The sequence below is a fragment of the Dermacentor variabilis genome, unplaced genomic scaffold (genome assembly GCF_050947875.1).
Source record: "Dermacentor variabilis isolate Ectoservices unplaced genomic scaffold, ASM5094787v1 scaffold_12, whole genome shotgun sequence".
Lineage (NCBI taxonomy): Eukaryota > Metazoa > Arthropoda > Arachnida > Ixodida > Ixodidae > Dermacentor > Dermacentor variabilis.
In genome coordinates this window covers 28241782-28267249 of record NW_027460280.1, presented here as the reverse complement: position 1 = coordinate 28267249, position 25468 = coordinate 28241782, and the positions used below count along the sequence as shown (strand labels likewise).

At 40.8% G+C, this 25468-nt stretch overlaps 1 protein-coding gene across 6 annotated transcripts in view; it reads right to left on the bottom strand.

The window, feature by feature from the left end:
• metro (membrane palmitoylated protein 7-like protein metro) overlaps positions 1 to 25468 on the bottom strand; it is a 76928-nt gene that overhangs the window by 23268 nt on the left and 28192 nt on the right. For 5 of the 6 annotated variants that reach the window (XM_075676302.1, XM_075676303.1, XM_075676304.1 and 2 more), the window contains 4 exons: positions 23855 to 23940; positions 22124 to 22395; positions 6275 to 6411; positions 6005 to 6091 (listed from right to left, as the gene is read on the bottom strand). In XM_075676302.1, the coding sequence (XP_075532417.1) occupies positions 6005 to 6091; positions 6275 to 6411; positions 22124 to 22395; positions 23855 to 23940 (582 nt within the window). The remainder of the gene's footprint in view (positions 1 to 6004; positions 6092 to 6274; positions 6412 to 22123; positions 22396 to 23854; positions 23941 to 25468) is intronic. The other variant, XM_075676301.1, reaches the window with a different exon arrangement.

Sequence of the window (25468 nt, the reverse complement as noted above, 5' to 3'; positions counted from 1 at the left end):
AAGACAAAGGACCATTGCATTGTACTGTTGTACTATATGTACAATTCACCTATATTTCGAAAAAGATAGGTAAATGCACAACTGTATATGTTATGCCTTACAAACTGCTGAAACTATGATTGAGGGTTAACAGCGACATGCAGTACTCACAAGGCTGGAAGAAAAAACACAAAAACTAATTTGTTGCTTGTGATGAGGGAACGGCCTATTTAATGTTTTTTTTGACACAGTGAAATTTGTGGGACAATCAAGCAGGTGTGTCAATGGAAGGCAAAGCATCATTCTAACAATGAGAAGATAAGCTATTAATAACCAGTCATCTTGCAACAGAATGCCAGAAGTGTAGTTGTACCCCTCCGTTCACGACTGTAATGTCATAAAAACTGCCATCAGACTCGTAAAGCATATTATCAAAGCATTTGTCGAAGTTGGCCTAAAAGAACACTGTGTCGATGTGCAGTCGGGTTCACTGTTTAAAAAGCAAATAATTTGACAAGTACATAGTGATAAGATTGCATGGTACATAAATTTGATCAACCTAACTTTTATATTGGATTTTGGCTTGAATGTGCATATATGTATTGTTCTCTATGCAATAAATATAGTTACTAGTCAGCATCATGTGTGTGAGCCTTACTCTCTTTGTCCTGCTTATCTCAAATCCTGTCATTTTTTTCATGCTCTAAAGGTGACATGTGCAGGGTGCTAAAAAAAATAAAGTTGTAGTGATACCATATGATATTTTAATTCATTCTAATGCATCCTATGTGTGCCTCTGAAGAATGCAAGCAATTGTGGTGAAATAAACTCAAACTTGTTTTCCAGAAAAGTTCACCAAAGCATGACATGAATGTTATAATGAAGTACAAAACAAACTACAATAGGAGGTGTGTAGTCTCAAAGGCTGTGCTTTACTGTATTGCGAAAGGCAGAAGTTTATCACCTCCAAATCACACCTTCAGCAACCTCAGAGTTCTCAATTGTTTTTCCAGTCATGAACAAATCGCTATTCCTCTCTCCCACTACAAAAATCTAGTGAGGGAATAAAGGTGCTGAATTTCTGCACTTTCTTTAGTAAAAAAATTAGTGTGTGTTACGTTAACGGGCATTGCATTTTCCAGTTTTTGTACTGAAAATAACTTGTGTCAGAATCCATCTCGCGACAACTGTCGACGACAATGCGTTAGCACTGAATCAATATAGCGACACATCGTATTGTCACCATACAAACGAGTTATGTATGAGGCATGTAGTGCAGGGGGCTCCTCTTTCGCACTTCCCTAAGAACACTTGGCGCCATCTAATGCTGCCACCATGAAGCCTGTGCGTGGCTTCCGAAATGTATGGCGCCTGAGGAACGCATTATGCAGCAACTGCACTGCTCTCTCGCTCCTTTCTGGACACGCTGCGCCATCTAGTGGCACTGCTGCAAAGTCCGCACATGGCTTCTGAGATGACAAGTGTGGTGCACCAGTGCCTGTAAACGCTGAAAATTGTTTCCTCGCTTGCCGCACACTCAGTAGCACACGCACAGTAACCCAAGTTGACGAGAAGTTCACTAAAGAGTGGCACGTACCTAGTGCATACATGGAGCAGCTTGCCAAAGCGCTGACCTAAAAGGTGTTCATTGAAAAGCAGCACATAGCCTGTGCATTCATGGCACAGCCTGCGAAAGCGCTGGGTTGCTATCCTTGAGGAACCCACATGACGTACATTTTATTCCGCCCAGCATTGGAGACAGAGGATCTTGTTTCATTTCAGAGCGCCACATTGAGAGTGGCATATACATAGTTACCCAAGCTGGCGTCGAAAGCTTTCACTGGAGAACAGCACACACCTACTGGCACATACCCAGTAACCCAAGTTGGCCTCAAAGAGGTTCACTGGAGGCTCTCACAGACCGAGTGGCACATACCCAGTAGTCCAAGTCGGTGTGAAAGTGTTTCTTTGAACAGTGGTGCCTACCCAGTTCCACATATACAGTGACCCATGTCAGCGTGAAAGATGTTCATTGAATGGCACGTATGTACACACCGGCACATAGTCAGTGACCCAGGTTGGTCCGATAGTTTCAAACCTAGTTACCTCAGCACAGCAGCCTGATGTGCTACCCATTTGACCAATGACTACCCTGTGTCACCAAGGTAGGCAGGAAAACAGATACAAACGCACAAACAAACATACAAACAAACAGATTGATAGCCTCCAGAAAGTGCGTGAAGTATCCAAAGAATGCTTACGCATTAAAATGGGTGCACGTGAGCATCCCGGATATGTTAAAATCAAGGAAATATGGTAACTCAACGGTGAATGAGTATGTGTGAAAGTAATTAACAAAAGCCATTAAAAAATAAAAAAATTAAATTATGGGGCTTTACATGCCAAAACCATAATTTGATTACAGTCAAACCCACTCATAACGATACCGGTTTTAACAATATATCGGTCAACGAGAAGCTGCTGCACCGTCAACTTTTGTATGTGCTCCATGGTGAAATAATCCGCTTACTACAATGCCCCGATGCCGCATCATCGGTTATAATGATAAAATTTGGCTGCTGGGTGTCCGAGCCGAAAGGTAGTGAAATGCAAAATCTGCGAAAAGAAAAAAAAAAAGAAAACCAAAAAGTCGAGCTGCTGCAAGATGGGCCGCTGCTCCAACAGCTGCCACACACTAGTTTTTCAGCTATCTCCACGCGCCTCTCTCCCGTTGCACTTCCATCCCTCCGAACACGAATGGGCTGCGCTCATAGCTCTAAGCCGCCCCACCCTCCGAAACACGAATGGACCACGTCAACTGCACTGCTCGCAGGTTGCTCGCATGTTGCTCGCTGGCTCCTCACTCAGCGCAGTTCTGCAAACAGCTTAATTGCTCGCATTTGTCTTTGTTCGTTGCATCAAAATTTTTCCTGGCCATGCGGTTTCTCAGCCTCGTTTGATGAACAGTTGGTTTGACTCGCCGCCAAAACGGAAGATGGCTGATCCACCCGCTATTCATCGGCAATGCACAACGTTACCGGTGAAAAGAAATCGCACGGCTATAGATTTGGAAACTAAGTGCTTCTAAGTGATGAGGTGATCGTCGCAAGCATGCTTGCATCAGATAGCGATGGCGACGACGGCAGCGATGACGCGGTAGGGCAGGCTGCCTCAACGTTGTCCTCGCAGGAGGCCCGGCAGATGATTCAGTCCCTCTGGTGCTTCGTTTTAGCGAGGAACCTTCTGCTGAACTATGTGGAGCACCTAGATGCCTTGGAGGATGCAGGCAAGCTTCGCGTAAAGCATGGGACATAGGGTTTTCTCGTGCAAGCCAGTGAGAAGTGCATGGCGAGATGCTTGTGGCAATCTCGCCTCAGCGTTTCTTCTGGATTTCTCAAGCTGACAGGCTGCGGCGACAGCCTTCTTGCAATTTTTAAAAGGCCCCTGGGCCACCAAGGCGATACCTCGGCGGTGCTCGCATATCGCATGCCACCCGTGACCCCTCTTTGCAGTTGTTATAGCAGTGCCATTCTTTAACGCCAACAGCCACGGCTTGTTACACGCAATCGGAGCTCCCAGGAAGCAGTTAGAATGAATACAATCAGCAGCTGGATGGAGGAAGGTGCTGGGGAGGGGCACTGACCTCCCTGTTATTATAGTTTTCTCACATCAGCTCTGCCATCCCCTTATTTTGATTTTTTCATGCAACCCGGTTATAACAATTATTGTTTATAACGATGGAATTTTCGTGGCCCTTGAATACTGCTATAAGTGGGTTCGACTGTATGAGTTACGCTGTAGCGGGGGAGCTCCGGAATAATTTGGACCACCTGGTGTTCTTTAACGTGCATCTAAATCTAAGTGCACGGGTGTTTCGGCATTTCGTTCCCATCGTAACAAAAGTAATTTGTAATTTTTTTTCAGCAGCCATTAGCATAAGTAATGAAGGCTGCAATGAACAGGTAATTAAATGACAGCTCACTAAAGAAAAATTCCAAAGCATAGATGACAGGTGACCTGTTCTGGCTCTCCATAGAGGGGCTCATTCAGTTTTGGGTTGAGACATGAAAAAAAAAAAAGAAACACTGAAAGGATAGATCATGTCAACTGCACTCTCTTACATGAAGTGGACTGCCACACATTTTTTGCAGAACTGTTTAAAGAATCCAGTAATTGGATATGTAACATTTACTACAACTTTCCAGCATAAACGTTCACCTTTCTTTTTTATAGCAAATGTTTAAATATAATAAATTCCCATTCTATGTTGACTATCAGAATATGCCAACCATACATATATGTACATGGCAGCAGTATTAGAAGTAATGAAACATGTGAAACCATGTCTGTTACTGAAACTGAATTTTAAGCAGACTAAAGCACAACAGCGAGCAAGAGTCCATAAACAAATTTTCTGCGCAGCTGGAAATTTAAGAAATCTTGAACTCGCATTTTTACATGAAGATATCTGAACAGCACTTTGAAAATAAACTGACCCCAGAGTAAAGAACGAACTTTTCTTAGATTTGTCAACATCTGGCCCATATTTCAAGGTATTGTGCAAACTTCGTAACTATTTGAACTTTTCACTTCAAAATTATTCAACACTAATTACTATTCTTTTCGACTTAGCTTCAAAGCAAAAAAAATTGATATTAACACAGGCCTAATAATAAGTACGATAGTGCAAGGCAAGACGAGGACAAGTAAGTAAACAGGAAGGCTGCTAGTTCCTTGTCCTCGTCTTGTTCTGCGCTGCCATACTGATAATGAATAACTGTCAGCTAGCCTGGGTGTCAGTTCTATTGTCTTTAACTATTCCAGGAAACAACTGAGATTTCCAGTACAAATATGGAAGGAATTCTTTTTCTGTGTGTTTGTGTGATATTACCACAAAGACTGCATTAAGAATAAAAAGAAAAATCACAAAAACAATCCTTGGTCTGGTTTGTGCATTAAAAATTCATAGGGCTGCTACATTCATATGGGCACAAACTACCAGCAAAGCTGTTAAGGCTGCATACATAAGCTGCATATATTGTGAAATCATACATTTTTTTAAATATGGCACCATACAACGGCAATACAGGCACCACCACAGTCACTGCACCTCCCATGCATATGCCGCAACCGCTGCTGCAGCCACACTGGCACCTCTGACACATGTGACTTTATAACCACAGAAGCGCAGGTCACGTGCACAGGCGCTGTCACCACACTTTTTCACCTCTCATTATTCGTCAAACAGGATTTAAACCAAAGTGCATGAAGGCCAACTTGCTACACTAAGTGCACTTTCTTACAAACAGGGTGTCCCACGAAACTTGAGCCAAACATTAAAAATATGCAAATGCCACGTAGCTGGACAGAACCAAGGTAATGTTGTTTGCCAGCACTTGAAGATACTCAATTATTTTTCATTCTGTCTAATTAGATAATTGGGCTTAATTAATGAACTTACTTCTTAAATATTATAATTAAATGAAAAGTGTCAATGAGACAACTCTAGAGCAACATGAATAACTCCCGATATAGCTTGCTGTTGCTCAAAACGTGCTACATAAAAGTTTTTCTGAGCATGAAAGAAGCTCGCAAATACACATAAAATTGCCGTGCGACTGGCCGCTCAAGGCACTTTCCGTTTATTCGCGGGCTTCTTCCACGCTCAGAAAAACACTTTTATGCAGCACACATTGAGCAACAGAAAGCTGTATCAGGAGTTTTTCATGTTGCTCTACAATTTTCTCATTTCCACTTTTCACCTAATTATAATATTTGAAGTTTATTACTTAAGACTAATTATCTCATTAGGCAGAATGCAAAAAATAATCTGAGTATCTCCAAGCGACAGCAAACAACATTACCTCGGCTGTGACGTAAGCGAACGGACATAAGCCGGCCAGGGTACCCCAGGGTACTATTCATGGGTACTATTCATGGAGCCCGTTTATTCGACAGCAGACATCAAGAAAAAAAAATAACAGTCCATCATATATGAAAAAATATTTTTTCTGCATCTACTCACCAATAAGCACAATGGGACGGTTAAGTCCAGGCCTTGGATAAAGCTTGGCAACCTCTTCATAAGTTGAAATAAGCTCTCGATCAAAGTCTGAAAAGAGTTAAAAGAACAAAAATGCAGTGCTTACTGTCATACACACTTGTTGGAAGCAGTCAGGCAAATCAAGGCAGTATTAATTGAATTCTATCATACTGGTCGCATACGAATCATCACCCAAGCGATGAGTTTTATGCTGAATAGCAGTTTTGCAACAGTAAATCACACTATGCTTACCTTCATTGTCAGAGACATCATACATGACCTTCTTGGCTCTCCGAGCCTTCAGCTCTTTGCGCATTGGCGAGTAGCAGCCTGCTGGCAGGCCCTCATCATCATCCTCCTGATTCATCACTCGCAATGATGCGAATCGCCTGAAAATGGAGTAAAATTACCTCCAGGTTGAACTAAGTCCGTTTATGCGTCAATTCACAGACAGAGGAAAAAAAGATGCATGCATGAATAGCCTTGGCTTTTCTTGGTTCGTGTACATGTATGTTGGTTTTCATGATGCAGTCATGTTTTGCCAAACGGCACCAGGCCAGTAGAACTAGTGATACATTTCAAATAAAAATATTGTAGAGGAGCCTAAATGTAATAGCCGAAGGCAGACAGTATGCAACTGTCATATATTTAAGGTACGCCACATAGTTTTTAAAATCCAAGCACTGCTTTTCCCATATTAAAGATTTCCCATACTTTCTTAGGACCCTATAAATGTGCAATTACTATTCTCTAGGAGGCTTCACAACGATAAATCTGGGCCAGTATAATGTAATGATATGTTTCACTCTACTCCTTTTTTTTTTATCATTCACAACTCATGGGCAGTTCATCACGATAACGTAAGCAGAGTACCACTCAGACCATTGACAAAGCAAAGAAAGAATTGGAATAGAATTTGTTACATTATCGCTTCAAGAACATGAACTGAGAGAGAAGACAGGCTGCTATAAAAACATACCATCGCAAATTCTTGCATACCCGAGACACCATCCTTTCCCACACTTACCTGGCAAAACTGATTCATTTAATGCTTAAAGAGCACCACGATATGAACTAAATAGAAAGTCTAGCTCTATACCACTGTCAATAAACAAAACGTTATCTCTACACCTTTGGTTGCACCACAGAGATAACATTTTATTTTGTTTATTGACGGCACTATAAAGTCCCACTTTCCACTTGGCTCATTCCGTGGTGGTCACTGCTGCCCTATTTAGACTTTCTGTGCAAGTGGATGTGTGTGCATTTCTTTTCTTTTCTCTAGTCTTGATCACTTTAGTGATCAAGTGAGATATATTAGACTGTATATTTAGTGAGATATTATTTAGATAAGATATTATTTATTATGAGATAGATTTTATTATTTAGTGAGATATATTAGACCTGTAGTAGCATGCCAAGCCTTTTGCTCAGCTAATATCTCCACCTCATTTGCTCGGCTAGTCTCTCCACTTATCTCCCCACAGATCCAGACAAGCCTTCCCAGGCTTTTCGTCCGTGCTCCAAACATCTGAGAGATGTTGAATAAAGCTAAATTGAAAAACATAATTGTCATAATTTATCCACCCATCATAAAAATTTCTCTCACCAGCACAGACTTATTTTCACATACTGGTTGATACACACGTTTTCCTTGAAATAGATTCTTGGAATACGCAAGTTGCGTGCAGGGTGGGTGGGCTATGTAGTGTAAGTAACGTAGGATGGCAGTGCGTGTTCAAGAGACTATTGCCCTACACTAGTAGCCTGGCATAATGCAGCACCAACAATCTGAACAGTTTAGCTCAAAGCACCCAATTGAAAAATATATCTTTTTGTTCACTACAAATAGCCAATGTTTATCAACTTTTTCCTCTTTTACGCCAAAACATGCCCAAAATTGTGAGACATATTAACAGCACTAAGGATAACTTGCAGAACACGAAGTACATTTTAACCTCAACATAACAAACACCAGCATATTTATTCAAGTGTATTTCAGGTTTATTTCACAAGTTATGTTGAAGTTACATTTAAAAGAATTATTGTCGCAGGGGGTCCCAGAGTTTAGAAAGAATTGACAGGGGACCTTCTATGATTACGTAAATAGGGTAATAATACACAGAGAGCAAGCAGCGATGGAAAGTGCAGACATGTGAGCAATCTAAATAGTACTAATGACATAAATTGATTATTTCTAACGAAAGAATTAGGAACATGCAATAATGGTAATACTAAGTAATGCAACCACACGTAAGTCAACGTAAAGCATAACGAAAAACTGTATAACATGAATAATCAACTTCACATAACAAAAAAACTTAACTGCCTATGCATCAATTAGCTATACAAAAAAATCAAAAATGCCCAAAGGTGACATGTTGTCAGCCACTCAAAAAATTCCAATGAGTTACTCAATTCCCTTACAAAATATTTCTCGGTGTGTGCGGAAAATAAGTAAACAATGTGCGACAATTTTATTCTGGTGGTAAATGAATTCCATATTGCTATGCATGAAAAAAGAGCTGTTATCTTCCTGTGATTCGTTCTTACAGCAGGCAAAAGAAGGTTATTCCACTGGGAAAACTGAGTACAATTGTTGTTAGTAAGGTGTCCACGATTAATACATTCAGTGTAAATGCATTCTATGTAAGTAAGCATCACGTGTGATGAGCCTATATGCAATCACAGATAATTTCTGTTTGAATAATTGTCGTAGTGGAAGAATATGAAGTTTTGGGAACATCAATCTACAGGACAAATCAAATAGACTGAAAGTCATTAGTTCGATGGCTTGGTTCTGAAGGCGCTGCAGATGTTCAATAGGCGTAAAACACGTGTTGGCCCAACATGATATGCAATACGAAAGATGGCTATGAATCTAAGCAAAGTACAAACATCGAACAAGGCAAGGTTAGAAATAAGTTTGCGTCCTGATAATAATGTGGATACCAAATGCAATCTTTTTCCTGACTGAATGAGCATGGGCACAAAATTTCAGTTCAGTGCCTAAGAGGATGCCAAGAAATCGTGGTTCATTTGAAATCAGGATGACATAATGAGCAATTTTAACAAAAGGTTGCATGCTGATTGAAATTCGCGGGGAATGGAACACCATGAATGTAGTTTTAGTGGGATTGGTGAGCAGCTGCTTATCTTTGCGCAATAGCATAATATTGTTTAGGTCGATGTTTAGTTTAGACTGGAGAGTGGGAACTGTGTTACTGGATGTAAAGATCATCAGCATCAGGCACGTACCCAGAGGGGGGGCCCCCCCAGCCCCCCCCCTTTCCCTGAAATCGAGCGTCATACCTCTTTCCCTCACCACCATTCCCCGCCCACGCCACCACTCCTCACACATATTCCTAAACCACAGCCAAATCATGTTGAGACTTGACAGCTATTCGGCAGCCAACATTTTGCTGCCTTTTTCACTACTTTTGGATGGCAGTAGTTATCGGCATCTACTGGGGCGTGAAGGCCAGTTTTCTCATGATTCATAGAACTCAAGATGCGTTCAGTTGTCACCATCCATTCAACAGTCACGTGCATCACTGTTGCTTCGTTAACTCAACCTTTTTTGTTTAGGCTGACCCAGGGACGAGGAAAGGGATTCAGTGCATAGTCAGCTCGTCTGTATGCTCGTGGAATGAGCTGTGGCCGGAGAAAGTGCCAGTTGTGTTTAACTTTTCCTTTTGTTTCATTATTTCCTCGAGTGACTGCTCGCCGCGACGCTGGCAGATCCTCAGAACCATATACCTGCAATATGGGTTAGATAAGGTGGAAAACAAAATATTGCGAAATAGCGTCCATCATCAAACCCCGCAATAACCCTTAACCCATAAGCAATATAACTGTCACCCGTTACCTCGTCTGGTTTTTCCCTAATTGTACAGCCCTTTTCATGCAAAAGTGGCAACTGGAAACAAGAGCCGCAAGGAGTTGAGAAATTAAGGGAGAGAGCCAAGGCAACAGATAAATGGGAAGGAAAAGCAAAAATTGACAAATTTAACCATTGCTTATAAAAAATATTTATGGATCAACACCCTTTTATTTAAAAAGGAAGTAGAGAAAACGCCGCCGAAGTGGAGAACGATTCCGTGCGTTTTGAATGACGCTTCTACAGTTATCAGTCTAGCCGGCTGATGTAGCCACTTTTCTGCTGTGGTTATGTGGGTGTTTTGCTAACCTTCCATGGTGGGTGCAGTATGTCTAGAACCACAGCATCCTGCACTCTACGTGGTTGTACGGGAGCGGCGGCCACACATCATTACACAACTTCCCAAATAACAATACAAGTCGGTTTTGGCACTGAACTTAATATAGCAGCAAACGAGCGATCCAAAAGAACTGTTATTGTTCCAAAAATATATATTTTTCTATAATTCTTCCACAGCTAAATAAAAAAGAAATGCTACTATAATCGGATACAACTTAAGTCTCCAGTGTAGCCCCGCCCACGCCCTCATAACTGCCAGCCACTGTTAATCCGCAAGGCTGCAAATAATTCGTACTTCTAACTTTCCCTCTTACCCAAATAAGGCGGTAACCACAAAAATAAGATTATTAGCGCCTAATTTTATATGTTTTCCCTTGCCTATTATAGTGGAATGGCAAATGCCTAATTCTTTATTGAACTGAAATAAAATGCTTGCTACGTATTGTCAAGTTTCACTTCAGTTGGCAGTGAAATTTCATGAGTAAAATGGGATCAGCAGTGAAATGAACTGTACCGCAGACTTCTCAAGAGTAAAATGCTCAGACTCCATACCCTTTGTCCATGTCTGTTGCACACCTCATTGCATACGTCAATGAAAGGACTCAAGAACAGAAGATGCTCCGGAAGCATCAAGTACAATGCCATTTTGAAAATGTCACATGACGACGATTTTTTTGCTTATGCCATTGGCTGGCGGAGTAACACAAACCTGTGGGGTCCCTGTGCCTTGGTTGCCAACTGCTGTTATTTTTAAAGTTGTAATCTACTATAGAGATCTTTATTTTACACTTTCACTTGTTTACTTGTTCTTGGTGGTGTTCTTCCTGCGCTTCTTTTCTGTGCGAGTCCATTTGATGTGGTCCCTTGTTTGCCAAGTGAAGGAGAAGTGTACCTCACAGGTGTACCAGTGAGATACACCTTATTTCATTTCTCTTTTGTGGGCTTACGCATATTTATGGCAAATGGTGGGCGTTATTCACATTTGTACTAGTAAAGGTACCCCTCCCCCCTCATTTGCACAGAAAAGTTACTTTGAGTTGGGCCCCTCTTGAAAAAAATTCCTGGGTACATGCCTGATCAGCATATATTATACATTTTGTCTTATTAAGAACAGTAGATAAGCCGCTAATGAAAAGAAAAACATAAAAGGGGGCCTGAAATTGATCTTTGGGAGACTCCTACATTGACGAGTTTGGATGACAAGAGAAGACCATTAACTAGCACCTTCCGAGACACGTTACTCAACTAGTTACGAATAAAGTTTTAAGGAGGACCACATATGCAAAATGATTCAAGTTTAAGAAGCAATGTGCGATGGTTTATGGTATCAAAGGATTTTGTCAGATCAATAAATACAGATTCCATATTTGGGCCTCCGTAAATAACTTAATTTTTTCAGTTAAGGTGATAAGCGCCAGTTCTGCGGATACCCTTGATGAAATCCACATTGCTAATGGGACAAAAGGTTATATTTTAAGAAGTAATGCATTAAACAAGTGTGGAATTGCTTTTCAATCACTTTACCAAAAAAAAAGGAACATACAAATTGGCCTATAATTTTCTGGCGAAGTATGGTCACCTTTCTTAAAGACAGGAACAATTCTACCAGCCTTAAGACAGCTCGGAAAAACCACAACAGAGAACAATTTTTTTAATGATTAAAGCTGGAAGCAACAATATTTCCTCTGAAATTAACTTTATTTTAAAAGTATTCATAGAATCTAAACCAGCACTTGTAGCCTTTGAACACATAATGACTTGATGAACTTCATCTGCAGTCGTCGGAAACAAAAGGAATGACTACACTGAAGTATGTCAGGTAAAGTGCATGCCAGCTGCATATCTGTAGATGAAAAAAAAATGATCACTGAATGCATGTACTATTCTAGCAGGACCTGTATTTACATCACTTTGCTTTATTTTTGTTATGGTCTCTAATAGTCATCAACAATTTGCCAGCAAGACCTCATGTCTGAATTATTTATAATGAGATCCTGATAGTAATTTCATTTAGCATGCCTTAACAAACAACATTGTAGAATATTGCAATAGTGCAAGATTAAAAGACTGTGACTTCCCTTTCTTATGGAGAAAGTAAATAAACAAATTTAGTATGATGCATTATATTAATTAAATTAATATAATGAATATAAGGAAATTTTTGATATAACAAAGTATTTAACTTTTACAGCTTCTTGTCCATAGAATCTCATGCATTTCAAACTTCAATATAACAAAGTATATTTTACACAATTTCAATACAATGAAATTCCACTGCTGCCGTGAAGGCAATAAATGAAAACTTCCGCAGACACACCTCTATATTTAAAGTCCAACCGTGACAAGATCTGATTGCACCCCACATGCTGTATGCTTTGAGTGCAAGGGAAAATGCGTAAGGGTGAGCGGAGAAGCGTGGTGGCTTGATGCATGCTATTTTGCCACGCGAGCAAACATGGGAAGATGGCATGCATCAGGCCAAATGGGGAGGAATGGGGGGTAGGTGGACACGAGTCTCCTTTTCAAGCCCGGCTGTAGCTGGCAGGGCTGTAAGTGTGATTGAGTGCATACACAGCCCATGCGCCCTGTTTTAGAATTTGCTGCAGGTGCAAAGACAGGGTGAGCTGAGATGGCCGTGGTATCGTGTGTATTGTCTTAGCACGCATTAGTGCTGGAGATTGTGCAATCTCGAGTTTAGGATACGTGTTGAAGCAAGAGGCAGATGAAGCATTCGTTTCCCACTGCTGGTGCTTTTCATGATAGCATCACCTCACTGCAGGCAACACTACCAGCTCTGAGGGCAGAGTGGACATGAAAATGTCGCTGGCTGCACTTCCCATCATCGATGTTGACAATATGATATCATCACACGCCATGAAATCGTTTCTTTTATCGCATACTCTCAAATTCAATAAAGTGAATTTTTTTCTCATTAAAACTTTTTTTTCTTCCAATTGCCCGATATTACAGAAAATGTTGCAGCCCCTTCCGTGTAAGAAAAATTCATTGGCGACTAATTATTTGCCTAAAAGGTAGCACTTCAACATAAAATAATTTCGTTATAATGAAGCAATGTGCCAATTTTACCAACTTTGCTACGTCATGGTTTAACTGTGTACAGGACAGGTGCTGGAATTATGCATGGAGCGGAGGCATTTAAGTTTTTTTTTTAAATGCTTACACAAACCAGACCATTTTCATAAGAGCAAAAATAAGCAATGAGACAGTTGGGCTACAACTCTTGAACATCTTCCAATGTATAAACAGCAAAGAAAGGTCATAACTTATGTTACCATAGAGTCTAGTGTAAGTGCTTCACCTGTAGAAGAGCTGCATTTATATTTGGGTCAAAATATTTAAGAAATGCGAACTGTAAATAAAGTCAAACATCGTTATAATGATGTCAAATCTGACATGAAAATGCTATTGTTAAATTCAATATTTACATACACTAGTAATAGTAAAAAAAATTGTGACAAGTTCATGCGAAAAAAGTGCAAGCACGATACCTCCAATGAGCCAGTAACAGGCCTCCTACAGAATTTAGTGGCCTGTCACTGGCTTGCTGTTCCTCTAAGTGGTGTGGGAACAACAATAAATTACACACACATGCTTTGCACTGTCACTATTAGGCGACCTGTGATCACATGGGATTGGCACGCTGGCTTGCTGGCGGCAGTCCCCTGAAGCCAATCCTTTGGTCAAAATGTGTGCATGTGTCTACCAGGCACATTTTTTATATTTTTTTAGACTAGAGGACTTTTACAAATTGATTGTGGTAGATAGCATAATTCTAATCTTTGAAGAAGCAGACATTAGTTGAACATAAATAAAAATCAAAAAGTGAGTAACAAAAATTCACCATTTAAGTTTTTAACACTGACACTGCTTGTTCCCACCTACTGAACGAAACATTTTCATCGGTATTCATGCACGAATGTTTAGAACCGTTAGCCACCATGACTCGCACTGATTCATTTATGCCCGAAATAATAATTACCGATTCTGGAATTTATTCTCTCCTTACTAATCTTAAGATTTCATCTTCCGCTGATAATACTGGCTTAAATAAAACAATTCTAAAAAATATTGCCCCAAGCATCTTCCCAATACTGTCCGCCTTATTTTCACAATCACTATCAACAGGCGTCATCCTTCATGATTGGAAGGTGGCTAAGGTAGTGCCATTCTTCAAGTCTGGGGATTGTTCTTCACCGCTTAACTATCGACCAATTTCTTTAACAAGTAACATTTGTAAATTAGTCGAACATATTATACATTCCCAGGTCATTAACTAGCTTGAAGAACATAACCTCATATTTAAGCAACAGCACGGTTTCCGCAGAGGCTATTCACGTGACACTCAGCTCGTTGGCTTTATTCACCATATACATTCATCAATAGGCACCGGAATTCAAGTAGATGCCGTATTCCTAGATTATTCAAAAGCATTCGACCGTGTCCCTCATCGTCGACTTATTCACAAACTTACACAGCTGAACATTGACTCTACTGTTGTCACGTGGATAAAAGACTTTCTTTCTAACAGGATGCAATTTACATCGGTTAACAATCACAACTCATCTCTAGTCCCTGTAACATCTGGTGTACCACAGGGAAGTATGGTTGGGCCCCTACTTTTTCTAATTTATTTTAATGATCTACCAGACGGCATCAAATCCAATATCAGACTATTTGCTGATGATTGCGTCATATATCGTAATATTCACTCTAACTGTGATCATGACATTCTTCAATCTGACTTAAACGCAATAAACGTATGGTGTTCAACTTGGCTAATGCCTCTAAATCTTACTAAAACTAAATTCATGTCTTTTACTAATCAGGCGCCCCTAACATCAACATCTTACATCTTAAATGACAGCCTTGTTGAACAAGTTTCCAGCTACAAATATCTTGGCGTACACCTAACCCCTAACTTGATGTGGAATAATCACATTAACCCTATCCACGCTTCTGCAAACCGTTCGCTTGGTTTCCTTAAACATAGCCTCAAACATGCTCCCGTACACTTACGCAAATTGGCATACACAACACTAATATGCCCTAAAATAGAGTATGCGTCAGCCATATGGGATCCCCATCAGGCATACCTAATAACTGACTTAGAAGCCCTGCAGAACCGTGCTGTACGCTTCATCTTTTCAGATTATTCACGAGAAACCAGTGTAACAGCATTAAAAAATCGCGCCGAGCTTGGAGCCTTGTCACTTCACCGTAATGTATCTCGTTTAACACTATTCATAAGCTCTACTATCACATGTCTCTTCATAACGAGTTCATGTGTGAACCCTCAGCCATTTTTCCGCATCGGGATCATTCTTGCAAAGTCAAATGCACAATGTGTCATTCACTCGCATTTGGTCAGTCATTTATACCTCGCACTGCGAAAGAATGGAATAATCTGCCAACGCACATTGTCACCGAAACAAATGCCTCGAAATTTACAGACGCTCTACGCAGTACCATGCATACCTAATATATCACGTTTCACTCTGATTTGCAAACCGATTTTTTTTTAATGCGCTGATAACCAAAGCCTCCACGACAGTGTCATAGTTTGTACAAGTCATTTAGAGTTGCTGTACTGATAACTATCATTAATTTTTTTTTTGTGTTTGTACGTTGATTCACTGTAATTAAATTTGTCCCAGTTTTGTTTTTCCATTGTATTTACATTTATGCACTGTTCACCTCACTGATGTAACCTTTACCCTATGTAATACCCTCCCTGAGGGCCTTTAGGGTTATTGTGAAATAAAAGATAAAAAAACTAATTATGTTGCCACGCACATTGCAATTCACAAATTCTAGCCTGTGAGTTGGCAAAGCATATCCAGTTAGAACGAATTCTAATGATACAATGGCGTCAAGATATGCACCGTCAAACTTGCGGCAAAAGATGCACTGTTGTTCCACTTACTTTTTTAACAAAACACCATTTTATGCATTGAACAACAAAAAATAAATGGAACACCAACATATTTGTCACAAACTTCAGGAATATCTTGAAACTGGTGTCATCTTCAGAATTCTTTGCGGACTCACCAGCCACAACTAATAAATTGCAATATGGGTTGTGAAGTAACTAGTTGACTTATTTAGTGAAGTTTTGTCATTAGTAAATTATGTATTAACATCTTTCGTACAAGTAATAATCACTTCAGAGTAATTCAGCTCAAGGAGTAGAATTGTACTATCTGCAACAAGCAATTTAAAAAAATTCTCTACAACCTAAAAAAAAACACCCAGCAGTGTGTGCCATTTCAAGTTTCTCTTGCCAGGGGCCGAACGTGGACTCAATCAATGACTATGGCTGTTAATATAGCCACGAGTGTGATGTCATGCTTGCATGCCAGTGATGTCTACTGGTATGAATATACAGTTAAACCTCGACATAATAAATTTCAGTATAATGAAATTCTCGATATAACAAAGTATTTAACTTTTCATAACCTATTCTCCATAGAACACCATGTATTTAGAACTTCAATATATTGAAGCGTATTTGCATGCGATTTCCATATACCGAACTTTCACTGCCACCGCAAAGGAATGCTGAAACAATAAATGGAAACGTCCACCGACGTAGATGGTCAGATGATTGAACTACAAACGGCTGCTTGCAAATGTGTTCTATATAGAGTGTTCCGTATAAAGCATTACCTATAAACATGTTTCGTATCGTGTTCCATATAAAGACTAAACCCCGTGAGGGAGATTTTATGTGCGACAGCTTCGAGTGACGAAATCGGTCGTCGCTGGAACAGATCTCGGTCTTCTGGAAATCTAGAATTCATCGCTCATCGCCCGGAAGTGCTATGAGCGACTAGCCAATAGCGCGAAGCCTTAACTGGATGTACATCACTCAAATACTACCGACTGCTGCACGAAATGAGCAAACGATCGAATTTTTATACCATGCTAGAATAAGAACCTACTGTAAGAGCTTCAGAAATATTTTATGCTGCTTCTTACTGTAAAATACATCAACTTAAATTGATAAAGCACATGTCACGCTAGTTTCAACGCATACTTGCTGCCCTCATACGGGCAACACCAGGGAGATGTCGCTCAAAATCGTCGCTCACACGGGGTACAACTTGTTGGCGATGAGCGAATGCAACAGCCATCTCCATTGCATCACTTGTCGCTGTCACGCACAAGATTAAAGTTCAAGTGCAATAAGATCCTATCGCGCCCCACCCACTGTATGCATTAGGTGCGAGTGAAAGTGTGCAAGGGTGAGAGAAGGGGAGCTCGCTTGTAGTAAAGCGCTCAAGTGCATGCGAGGAGGCGGAGTGGGGGGTAAGTTGGCACACTTCTTGGCCGTGGCTGCGCATGGCTGTAAGCGCGGCTGAGCACATACGCAGCCACGCACCCTGCTTTAGAGGTAATCTGCAGCGTGTGCAAAGAGTGGGTGTGCTGAGATGGCGTGGCACAATGTAAGCCTTCTTGCGGCATGTTTAATATTGAAGGTTGTGCAATCTTGAGTTTCGGTAACCCGTTGGAGCAAGAGGCAGACGAAGCATTCGCTCCCAACTGCCGGTGCTTTTCCTGATAGCATTGTCCCAGTACGGGTGACCCTATCAGCCTTGGGGCACGCAAAAGCATGGCTGGCTTCGCCTAATTCATACTGCCGACAAGATATTGTCGACGTGCGTGGCATGCAACCTTATCATTCGTCGCTGACTCCCACATTTATCAAAATGAATTGTTTTTTCATTGAAATTTGTTTTTGTTTGATTTCCCAATAATTTGGAAAATTTTGCGGTCCCTTTAAATCGGTTGGCGACTGTACTTCTTTGCATAGAAGGCCGAATTTCAGTAAAAAGAAATTTCTATATAATGATTGCTCATTTTACTGACTTTGTTATATCGAGGTTTAACTGCAGTAACAAGCTCCCAATGATGACATGTCACCAGTCGCTCAAAAAGCCATCGGCAAATTTGTCGCAGCTGTACTGCCTAAGCTGCAAATCCTAACCAGTACCACTTCAACAAAATTCGACAAGATGGTAAAACATGTTCCTGGCCACCATGTTTGCAGCATCCTGCATGCAGATGTACTGTATTAGGCAAACTGACCTATATTATGCTTTCCCGGTACAGTTTGATTCCTGTATATTTTTAAGCTTAATTTACAGTAGGTCACTGACACAAAGTTTTACTTATTGCCTGCATTGCTTTTTCTTCATTTAAAAAGAGTAATATTGTTCTGAACCATAATTGTCAGTATATGTACCTTATTATGAATGCCTCTCTTCTTTTTTAATACTAATGTCAATTTCTCTGTACTGCCTTCTTGTGGTATGTGCTCCTGTGCAAGAGCACAATTTTTTGCCAACTCTGCCTTTTAGTATAAATCAGTCTTTTAGCCTGTGACACTAATTATGCATGTTGTGCTTTCTCACGGCTACATTATATTTCTAAACCTGATTCCATGTCTGCCAACAATTTCCTGCAAGGGTACAGCTGTTGTATGACACGCTTTTTGTCTCTGCTCCCCGCATTTCTTCTCATATGAAATGCAGAAATAAATTGAAGTGAAAAATGTTACTTGTCATTATATATTGGTTTCAGGGGTTGTTGGTTGCACTGTCATCTACGTGTTAACTTCCTTTCATTGATGGCTAGCAAATTTACCAAAAAAGCCCTGCGTTACACTAGGGCGACACTTCAAAAACATCACCTTGCTGGCACGTCATTCCGTCACCTAATAAGCGCAATAGCGGAAGTTCCGATTCCCCCCCCCCCCCAAAAATAACACTATGCTGCAAAGACGATAATTGCTACTAAGAGTGCTTGCATAAAGAAAAGCATTGGTTCTTTATAATGAAGGATACAACAAAAGAAGCCTTACGCTGATTTCTGTTTATTAAGGTTTTGGCAGTAGCATTAGGACTGCCATCTCATGGTGGCTGCTACAAATGAAACACGTCTCATGCTTTTCGCTCTTCTGGCATCGCGCAGTTCATGCATCCACACCCGGGGGCCCCGCCCAACGATTGCATTTGGAGATTTGAAAACCTTTATTGCAGGAAGAAATCAAAATGGCTTCTTTTATGTTCCTAGAGGGCAAGTTACTGCCTGAAGCTGCAAGATGTGGACTCAGTTGAATTGATGACTATATATACATATATATTTTATATAGTGTGTGGCACAAACACATGGTGCAGTCATATGAGCCCATGCATGCAGAATAGCATGTGTTTAAGGAAACGGCAAAGAATGGGGGCAGCTTGAAATCAGAAGGAAACTTCACAAGGGTCTAAGAAGCGCTACATAATTTCGTTTTTATATGTTAGCTTTTCTGCAGTGCAAATGTGCTACGCGGTGAAGCACACGCTATGTATTGCGGTGAAGCACTCCAAGAGTGAAAACCACTCTCACGGGACACAGTATGTGTTTCATTATTGTACAAGTGCGCCCACCATCTATTGTCACAGCATGAGCACTGAGGTGCCTAATGAGCATACTGGCAGGCCTTCAGAGCTATTTTGGATGAAGGTGTGGCAATTTGAGCCCTTGTTTCATCAATCCTGCACCTCCCATATGAGACTGTAATGCGGCCTAGTACTATTTTGCAAAGTAAAAAGCAGCCAGTAAAAAGAAAAAACAAACATCGGTTTGGATAGTGATTGTACATGACTTCTGCTTGAATACAAGTAAAAGCTTTGTGCACCGAAAAAGTGTGTAAAGTTCTTAATTAACCATGAGATAATACTCCTGTTGAGAAGTTGTTTTGTATACCAAAGGCAATGACATGTGGTCAGACTCAACAAGGAAAATGTTTGCTCACTAGTTCGTTCAGGCCTTTTGCTTACATTGACAATAAATTTCGTAATACATTGTGAAGTGGCTCCTTTCCACATATATTATGCTTCACCGCACTACATTGTGTATGCTTCACCGCTTATTACCACTGTAATACGAAGATGACTTTAGGGAACTGGATTATGCAACCCATCCCAAACTTTTAACAGAAAACTTTGCATTGGATCGATGCATGCAGTGAAAGATAAACAGGGCAATGTCATCAGCGAGTTTGATTATATGCCGTATTTACTCACATAATGATCACACTTTCTTGTAAAAAAAAATTGACGAAAATTCAGGGGTGTGATTATTACGCGGGTTAAATTTCCCACGAAAAGAAACATTTTCTTTTTTCATCCCACATTTGCTGTGGGATGACAAGCAGGTGGCTGCCGCTGTCGGTGCGGGGCACCAAAACAAAAATGGCGGCTGGCGGAGCAAGCCAAACGCATCGAACGCGATTATTTTTCTTCTCGTGAGTACATTACACGCATTGAAACAGTTTTTTCTGTATCAGTAATGAATAATATCGTTAATATCGGCAAGTTTGCAACAATAACGTAGTCATGTCCACTTTTAGTGGACAGAAACAGAGATGGGCGAGCTTAGCTGCTGCCAGTGACATAGAAACACATGGCGGGCATGCTGCGGAAACTGCGGCATTTATCTTCACTGCTATCCTAATACGGCACGTTTCTGCTAAGGGTGGGCGAATATCTTAGCTGCGTTGCAAGCATCGGCGTATGAATAGGGTACACTTCTAGCATATCAGTGTAAACGTGGCCACTATCGTTGCCGCTCGCGGTTTGTTGCGTGCCCACAAGTGCAGACGAGAAGAATCGAAAGGCGCCCTTTATGTTGTTGTTACTGACCAAAACCATTATGAAGCCTACAAATAATAAAGCCGAGGCAAGTTTGGTTGTAGGTTTTTTTTTTCATGGAAGTGCAGAAAGTGATGAAAGGAATGAAATGGGGTATCTGCTTAAGAATGTTGGGTGCGTGCAGACCACTTGGTATGTCTTCAAGAGTTGTTTGCATAGCCTTCGACAGATGGTAAGCACGATCATCATTAGCTAGACTTGGCACATGACATATTGCTGTGACAAATTCAGGATGCGATCATTACACGGGGGGGGGGGGGGTGTAAATCAAATTTTGATAACAAAATTCAGGGGTGCGATCATTATGCGAGTAAATACGGTAGTAAAGGTGGCAGAGTTCTATACAGAACTGTACAGCACCTAGGGTAGCAAACACTCAGAAGCATTTTCTTTGCTGGCAATGTCACTTTGCAACATGACAGTGCTTCCAGTGGATGCGAAAACATCCCGAAAGCACTGCCAGCCGAAGCTATGCTCATCCTTGCATGGGGCCAGCATAGTCCTGTCTGGACGAACTTGCATTTAGGGGGAAACTCTCTCTGCAGTGTAGCTGTCAGACGAAGTACACACACGACTTGCGGCAATGCTCATCAATACACCACAGGCTGCGCAGCCAGATGACATCTTTAACAAAAGATGTAAGTCACATGCAATGTACACATTGGCAGGTAAATCGCAGAACTCGCACAATACAGTGGCAGCAGACTGACAAGCCGAATGAAACAGAATTAAACAATTACCGTGTGGGGCGCAGGCCATCTGATTCGGGTTTCGGCAAGTGCACTGGTGCTCACTGTGTATACGATGCACATCAAATTTTTTTAGTATGTTTTCAAATACATTGGAACCACTACACTTATTTTTTATATTTACATCAGACACAAAGCGCTACGACTAACACATGCATCTTTTCTTTAGCGCCTTGGCTTTTTGTACCAGACCTGGAACTTCAGCTGTTGGACTGTTTAGGAGACAGAATAATGCGTTGACACCTTTTTAACTATATGTATATTATTGTGAAACTAAGAAGAAGAGGTCCTGCTGTAGTTTATAAATGTGGGACCGCTTTCTGTATAACACCTTCTGCATATATGTACCTGTAATAAAACAATAAACTTGAATCTGAATCTGAAAAGCTCATTTGGAGAACATTTAACACACCTCTCCTGGAGGCTTTGTGCAGGTATGAGTCCTGCACGAGCTGATCGCTGTCCCTCCCAGCGTGCCTGCCACCAATTGGAGTCATCTTGGCTAACCAGGTGCAGTACTTGGCCCCGGTGAAATTGCAGGCCTGCTTCCTTGCATGGAATCAGTGGATCTGCTGCAGGATCATAGTCAAACAGTGCCCGGACACGTACTCGGCTCTCACGACCAACAGAAGCTTCCTCAGCTGGAACGAGTTTCAGAGTGATGGTCCCCGCCTGGCTCTGCTGCTGCGTGAAAGAAGAGCCGCCCCTCGCTGACTGGCTGCTTGCTTGCTTACTTGATTGACAGATTTCAATATTCTAAAACAACATTGGGGATAGAACAGATGCTGCAGTGGGAAACACCAGATTAATTTTCACAAGTACTTGCGATTCCTTAAAGTGCATTTAATGCTTGGTGCATGAGCAATTTCGTGTTCCACTCCTACTGAAAGGCTGGGAATCGAACCCACAACCTTGGGCTAAGCAAAAGAATGCCACAGCCATTAAGTCACTCGTTAGTAATTCCAAATCAGGTTTAACTTCTGCTTCAGTCTTGCATAACAGACCAGATTTTCACATTATACAACTTTCTTATAGTGCCACTATTTACCTCCATAGGTCGTGAAGCTCACTTGGACTTGCACTGACCCATGAGCCTGAGCTTGGAGAAGACCTACAAATGTGATTCTGAATGAGTGAAGCTGAGTCCAAGCAGGCACTAGTATAAGTCTGGGTGAGTCGAGGTGCATACAAGTGAGTGTCAACAATTGTTTAAGTGAGTTGAAGTGAGTCGGGTTGTGCATGGATCTGAGTGCCAGTGAAATAGAGGTAGCACAAGCCTGAGTGAGATAAGTACATCTGAATCACGATTTCCTATGTTTTAGCGTTCACAGACCTTCATGCAAAAATTATTAAAAGTGTACACATTTTCTCGTTCTCATCCTGTATGCGCTGTTCACTATGATATTCACAAACCACATAGCCCAACTTCATACTCTTGAGCGAACCTACATTTATATCCCGGAGTGGTATCCTGTAAGGTGACATAATACACAGTAATTTGTGGAAGTGTATTTCTATGAAATATGAGCTTTAGCTAAGATTTGAGCTTTTAAGCAGGTTTGCATTCAGTGTGCTCGTTACACACCTGTGTTGATATTACGGGACATAGTCATAGGTTGGCCATACTTAAGAGCTTACCAGACTCATACCCATTCATTTAACAGGCGTGAGTGCAAGTGATGAAAGGCAAGAGTGGATGAGAGCAGAAACAGCAGCAAGCCGGAAAGTGAGTGGTCACAAGTACAAATTAGAGTGATCGATGGTGACTTTGAATGGGTGCAAGTGCATAATCTTACGAGCCAAACAAAAAAGGCAGACTTTAGATGGAAACTCAAAATTTCTATAGAAGACAACCGAAACACTAAAGTTATTCCTAAATACAAGTTCGTCATTAGCTTCGAGAGGCAAGATTAGCATTCCATGCAGAGGTTACCAAGCAAATAATGGTAACCAACAGTTCAGACACACTTGTGTACTATGTTCCCTCTCTCATAAACACACACAAAAGCAATAGAAATAAAGAATAATGACATGCATGCACCTTTCTCATATTTATAATACAGTAAGCAGAGAAAAAAAGAACATTAGGGCACACACAAGCACAGCTAAGCAATGCCATACTGTCCAAGAAAACTGTTCTCACCAAAATGCTGACAACATCATGTGGTGCCTTGCCTTTCAGACTAACCCCATTCACTTCATGGACTTCATCACCAACATGGATAAGACCTGCACAGTAAGGGTCATCCTATATGTCACAACCAGAAAAGAAAATCAACAGAGAAGCTTTGTAAATATTATTTTCAAACTAAAGGAACAGCCGAATAAACCTCAAGGAATACTTCACAGAAGAAGCTGGAACATACATCCAATATGTGAATGAATGAAGACAATGCTATTTTTCAGTATTTCAAATTTTGTGTTTTTAACGAAGTGCAACCATCCATACTAAGTGTTAAAGTGGTGGAAATAGCTATGGCTGTTTTAGCGAATTCTTTGCAGTGGCAAAACGAATTTCGGAGTGACTGCCTCCACCTTTGTAGACACCCGCTTGCTGCCAGAAATATGGAGCTAAATGCCCAAATTTACAGTCTCCACTATGCCACTCAGATAGCAAAAGAAAACTTAAGGGTACATCAAAGCACAGGACAGAAAACAAACAGAATAATGTAAACAATACTGTCATGTAAATAAAAGTATGGTAGAATGCCAATGATACGTTCCTGTTATGATTGATTACCACTGATTGCATCAAACATTGTCACTGATCTCAGCGAGGCTCACGACATCGAAAACAGAGAAGAGGAGCACAAAGGCCCAAGCGGCCGCCCCAACCCCTTTTTGCAGAAGCTGTCACGGCCTTCAATATACACCGCTGCATATAAATTGAAAACAAGGATGCAATTCTTTAAAAAGAGGCTGTTATTATCAAACATTTGGCCCAAGCACCAGATGAAAATCACAAGTTTCATTTAGTGCAATTCATGGCAATGACCACTCCAAAAAGTGTTTATGTTCAATATAACTGCCACAAAGCAATAGAAAGCTTTATTTACCTGGTTTGAAATAGTTTGTTAGCTTTCTATAGAACTTCAAATAAAGTTTTGTGTGAAAGTAGGTTTATACCTCACCAAAGTGCTGCTACATGCATTATCTCATGTTACATCTTAACACATCCTACATTCCTTTATGGTCTCCTCAGCAACATATCAACAGGGTTCTGCAATCTGTTGTAAAGAAAAATAAAAAATAAAACTGCATGGTTATCAAAATGAGCTTAATGTTTCATTCCTCTACTTATTTATACTTCTCTTTACTTTTTTGCTGCTACTAAATATAAAAAACTTGTAGCTATATTTTCTAGGTCCTGTCAATGTCTCTTGGCTACCTTCATTACAGCTGGGCCCTCCTCCTTCAATCCAAGTAACCATGCAGCCTTTTTTAACATGTACGCACCTTGGCTGTCTTTCTTGCTTACCGTATGGTCCAAGTTAGCTTAATTAGGGTCTCTTCTTCTACAAGGTACAAGGTAAGTTCTCTTGTACAAGGAAGCCATTGCAGCACCATTTCAGTTCGTCTATATGCCTTGCAGAACTTTCTCTCCAGAAATATAAATGTTATGGTCCACATGTAGAAGCTAACCAGCACCAACAATGGGTGCTGGTTAGCAGATAGTCTCTCCTCTGCCATCTGCTACGCTCCTGTTAGAATTGCATCAAATGTTCCAGAAACTTGAGGCCACAGAGTGATTGACTAT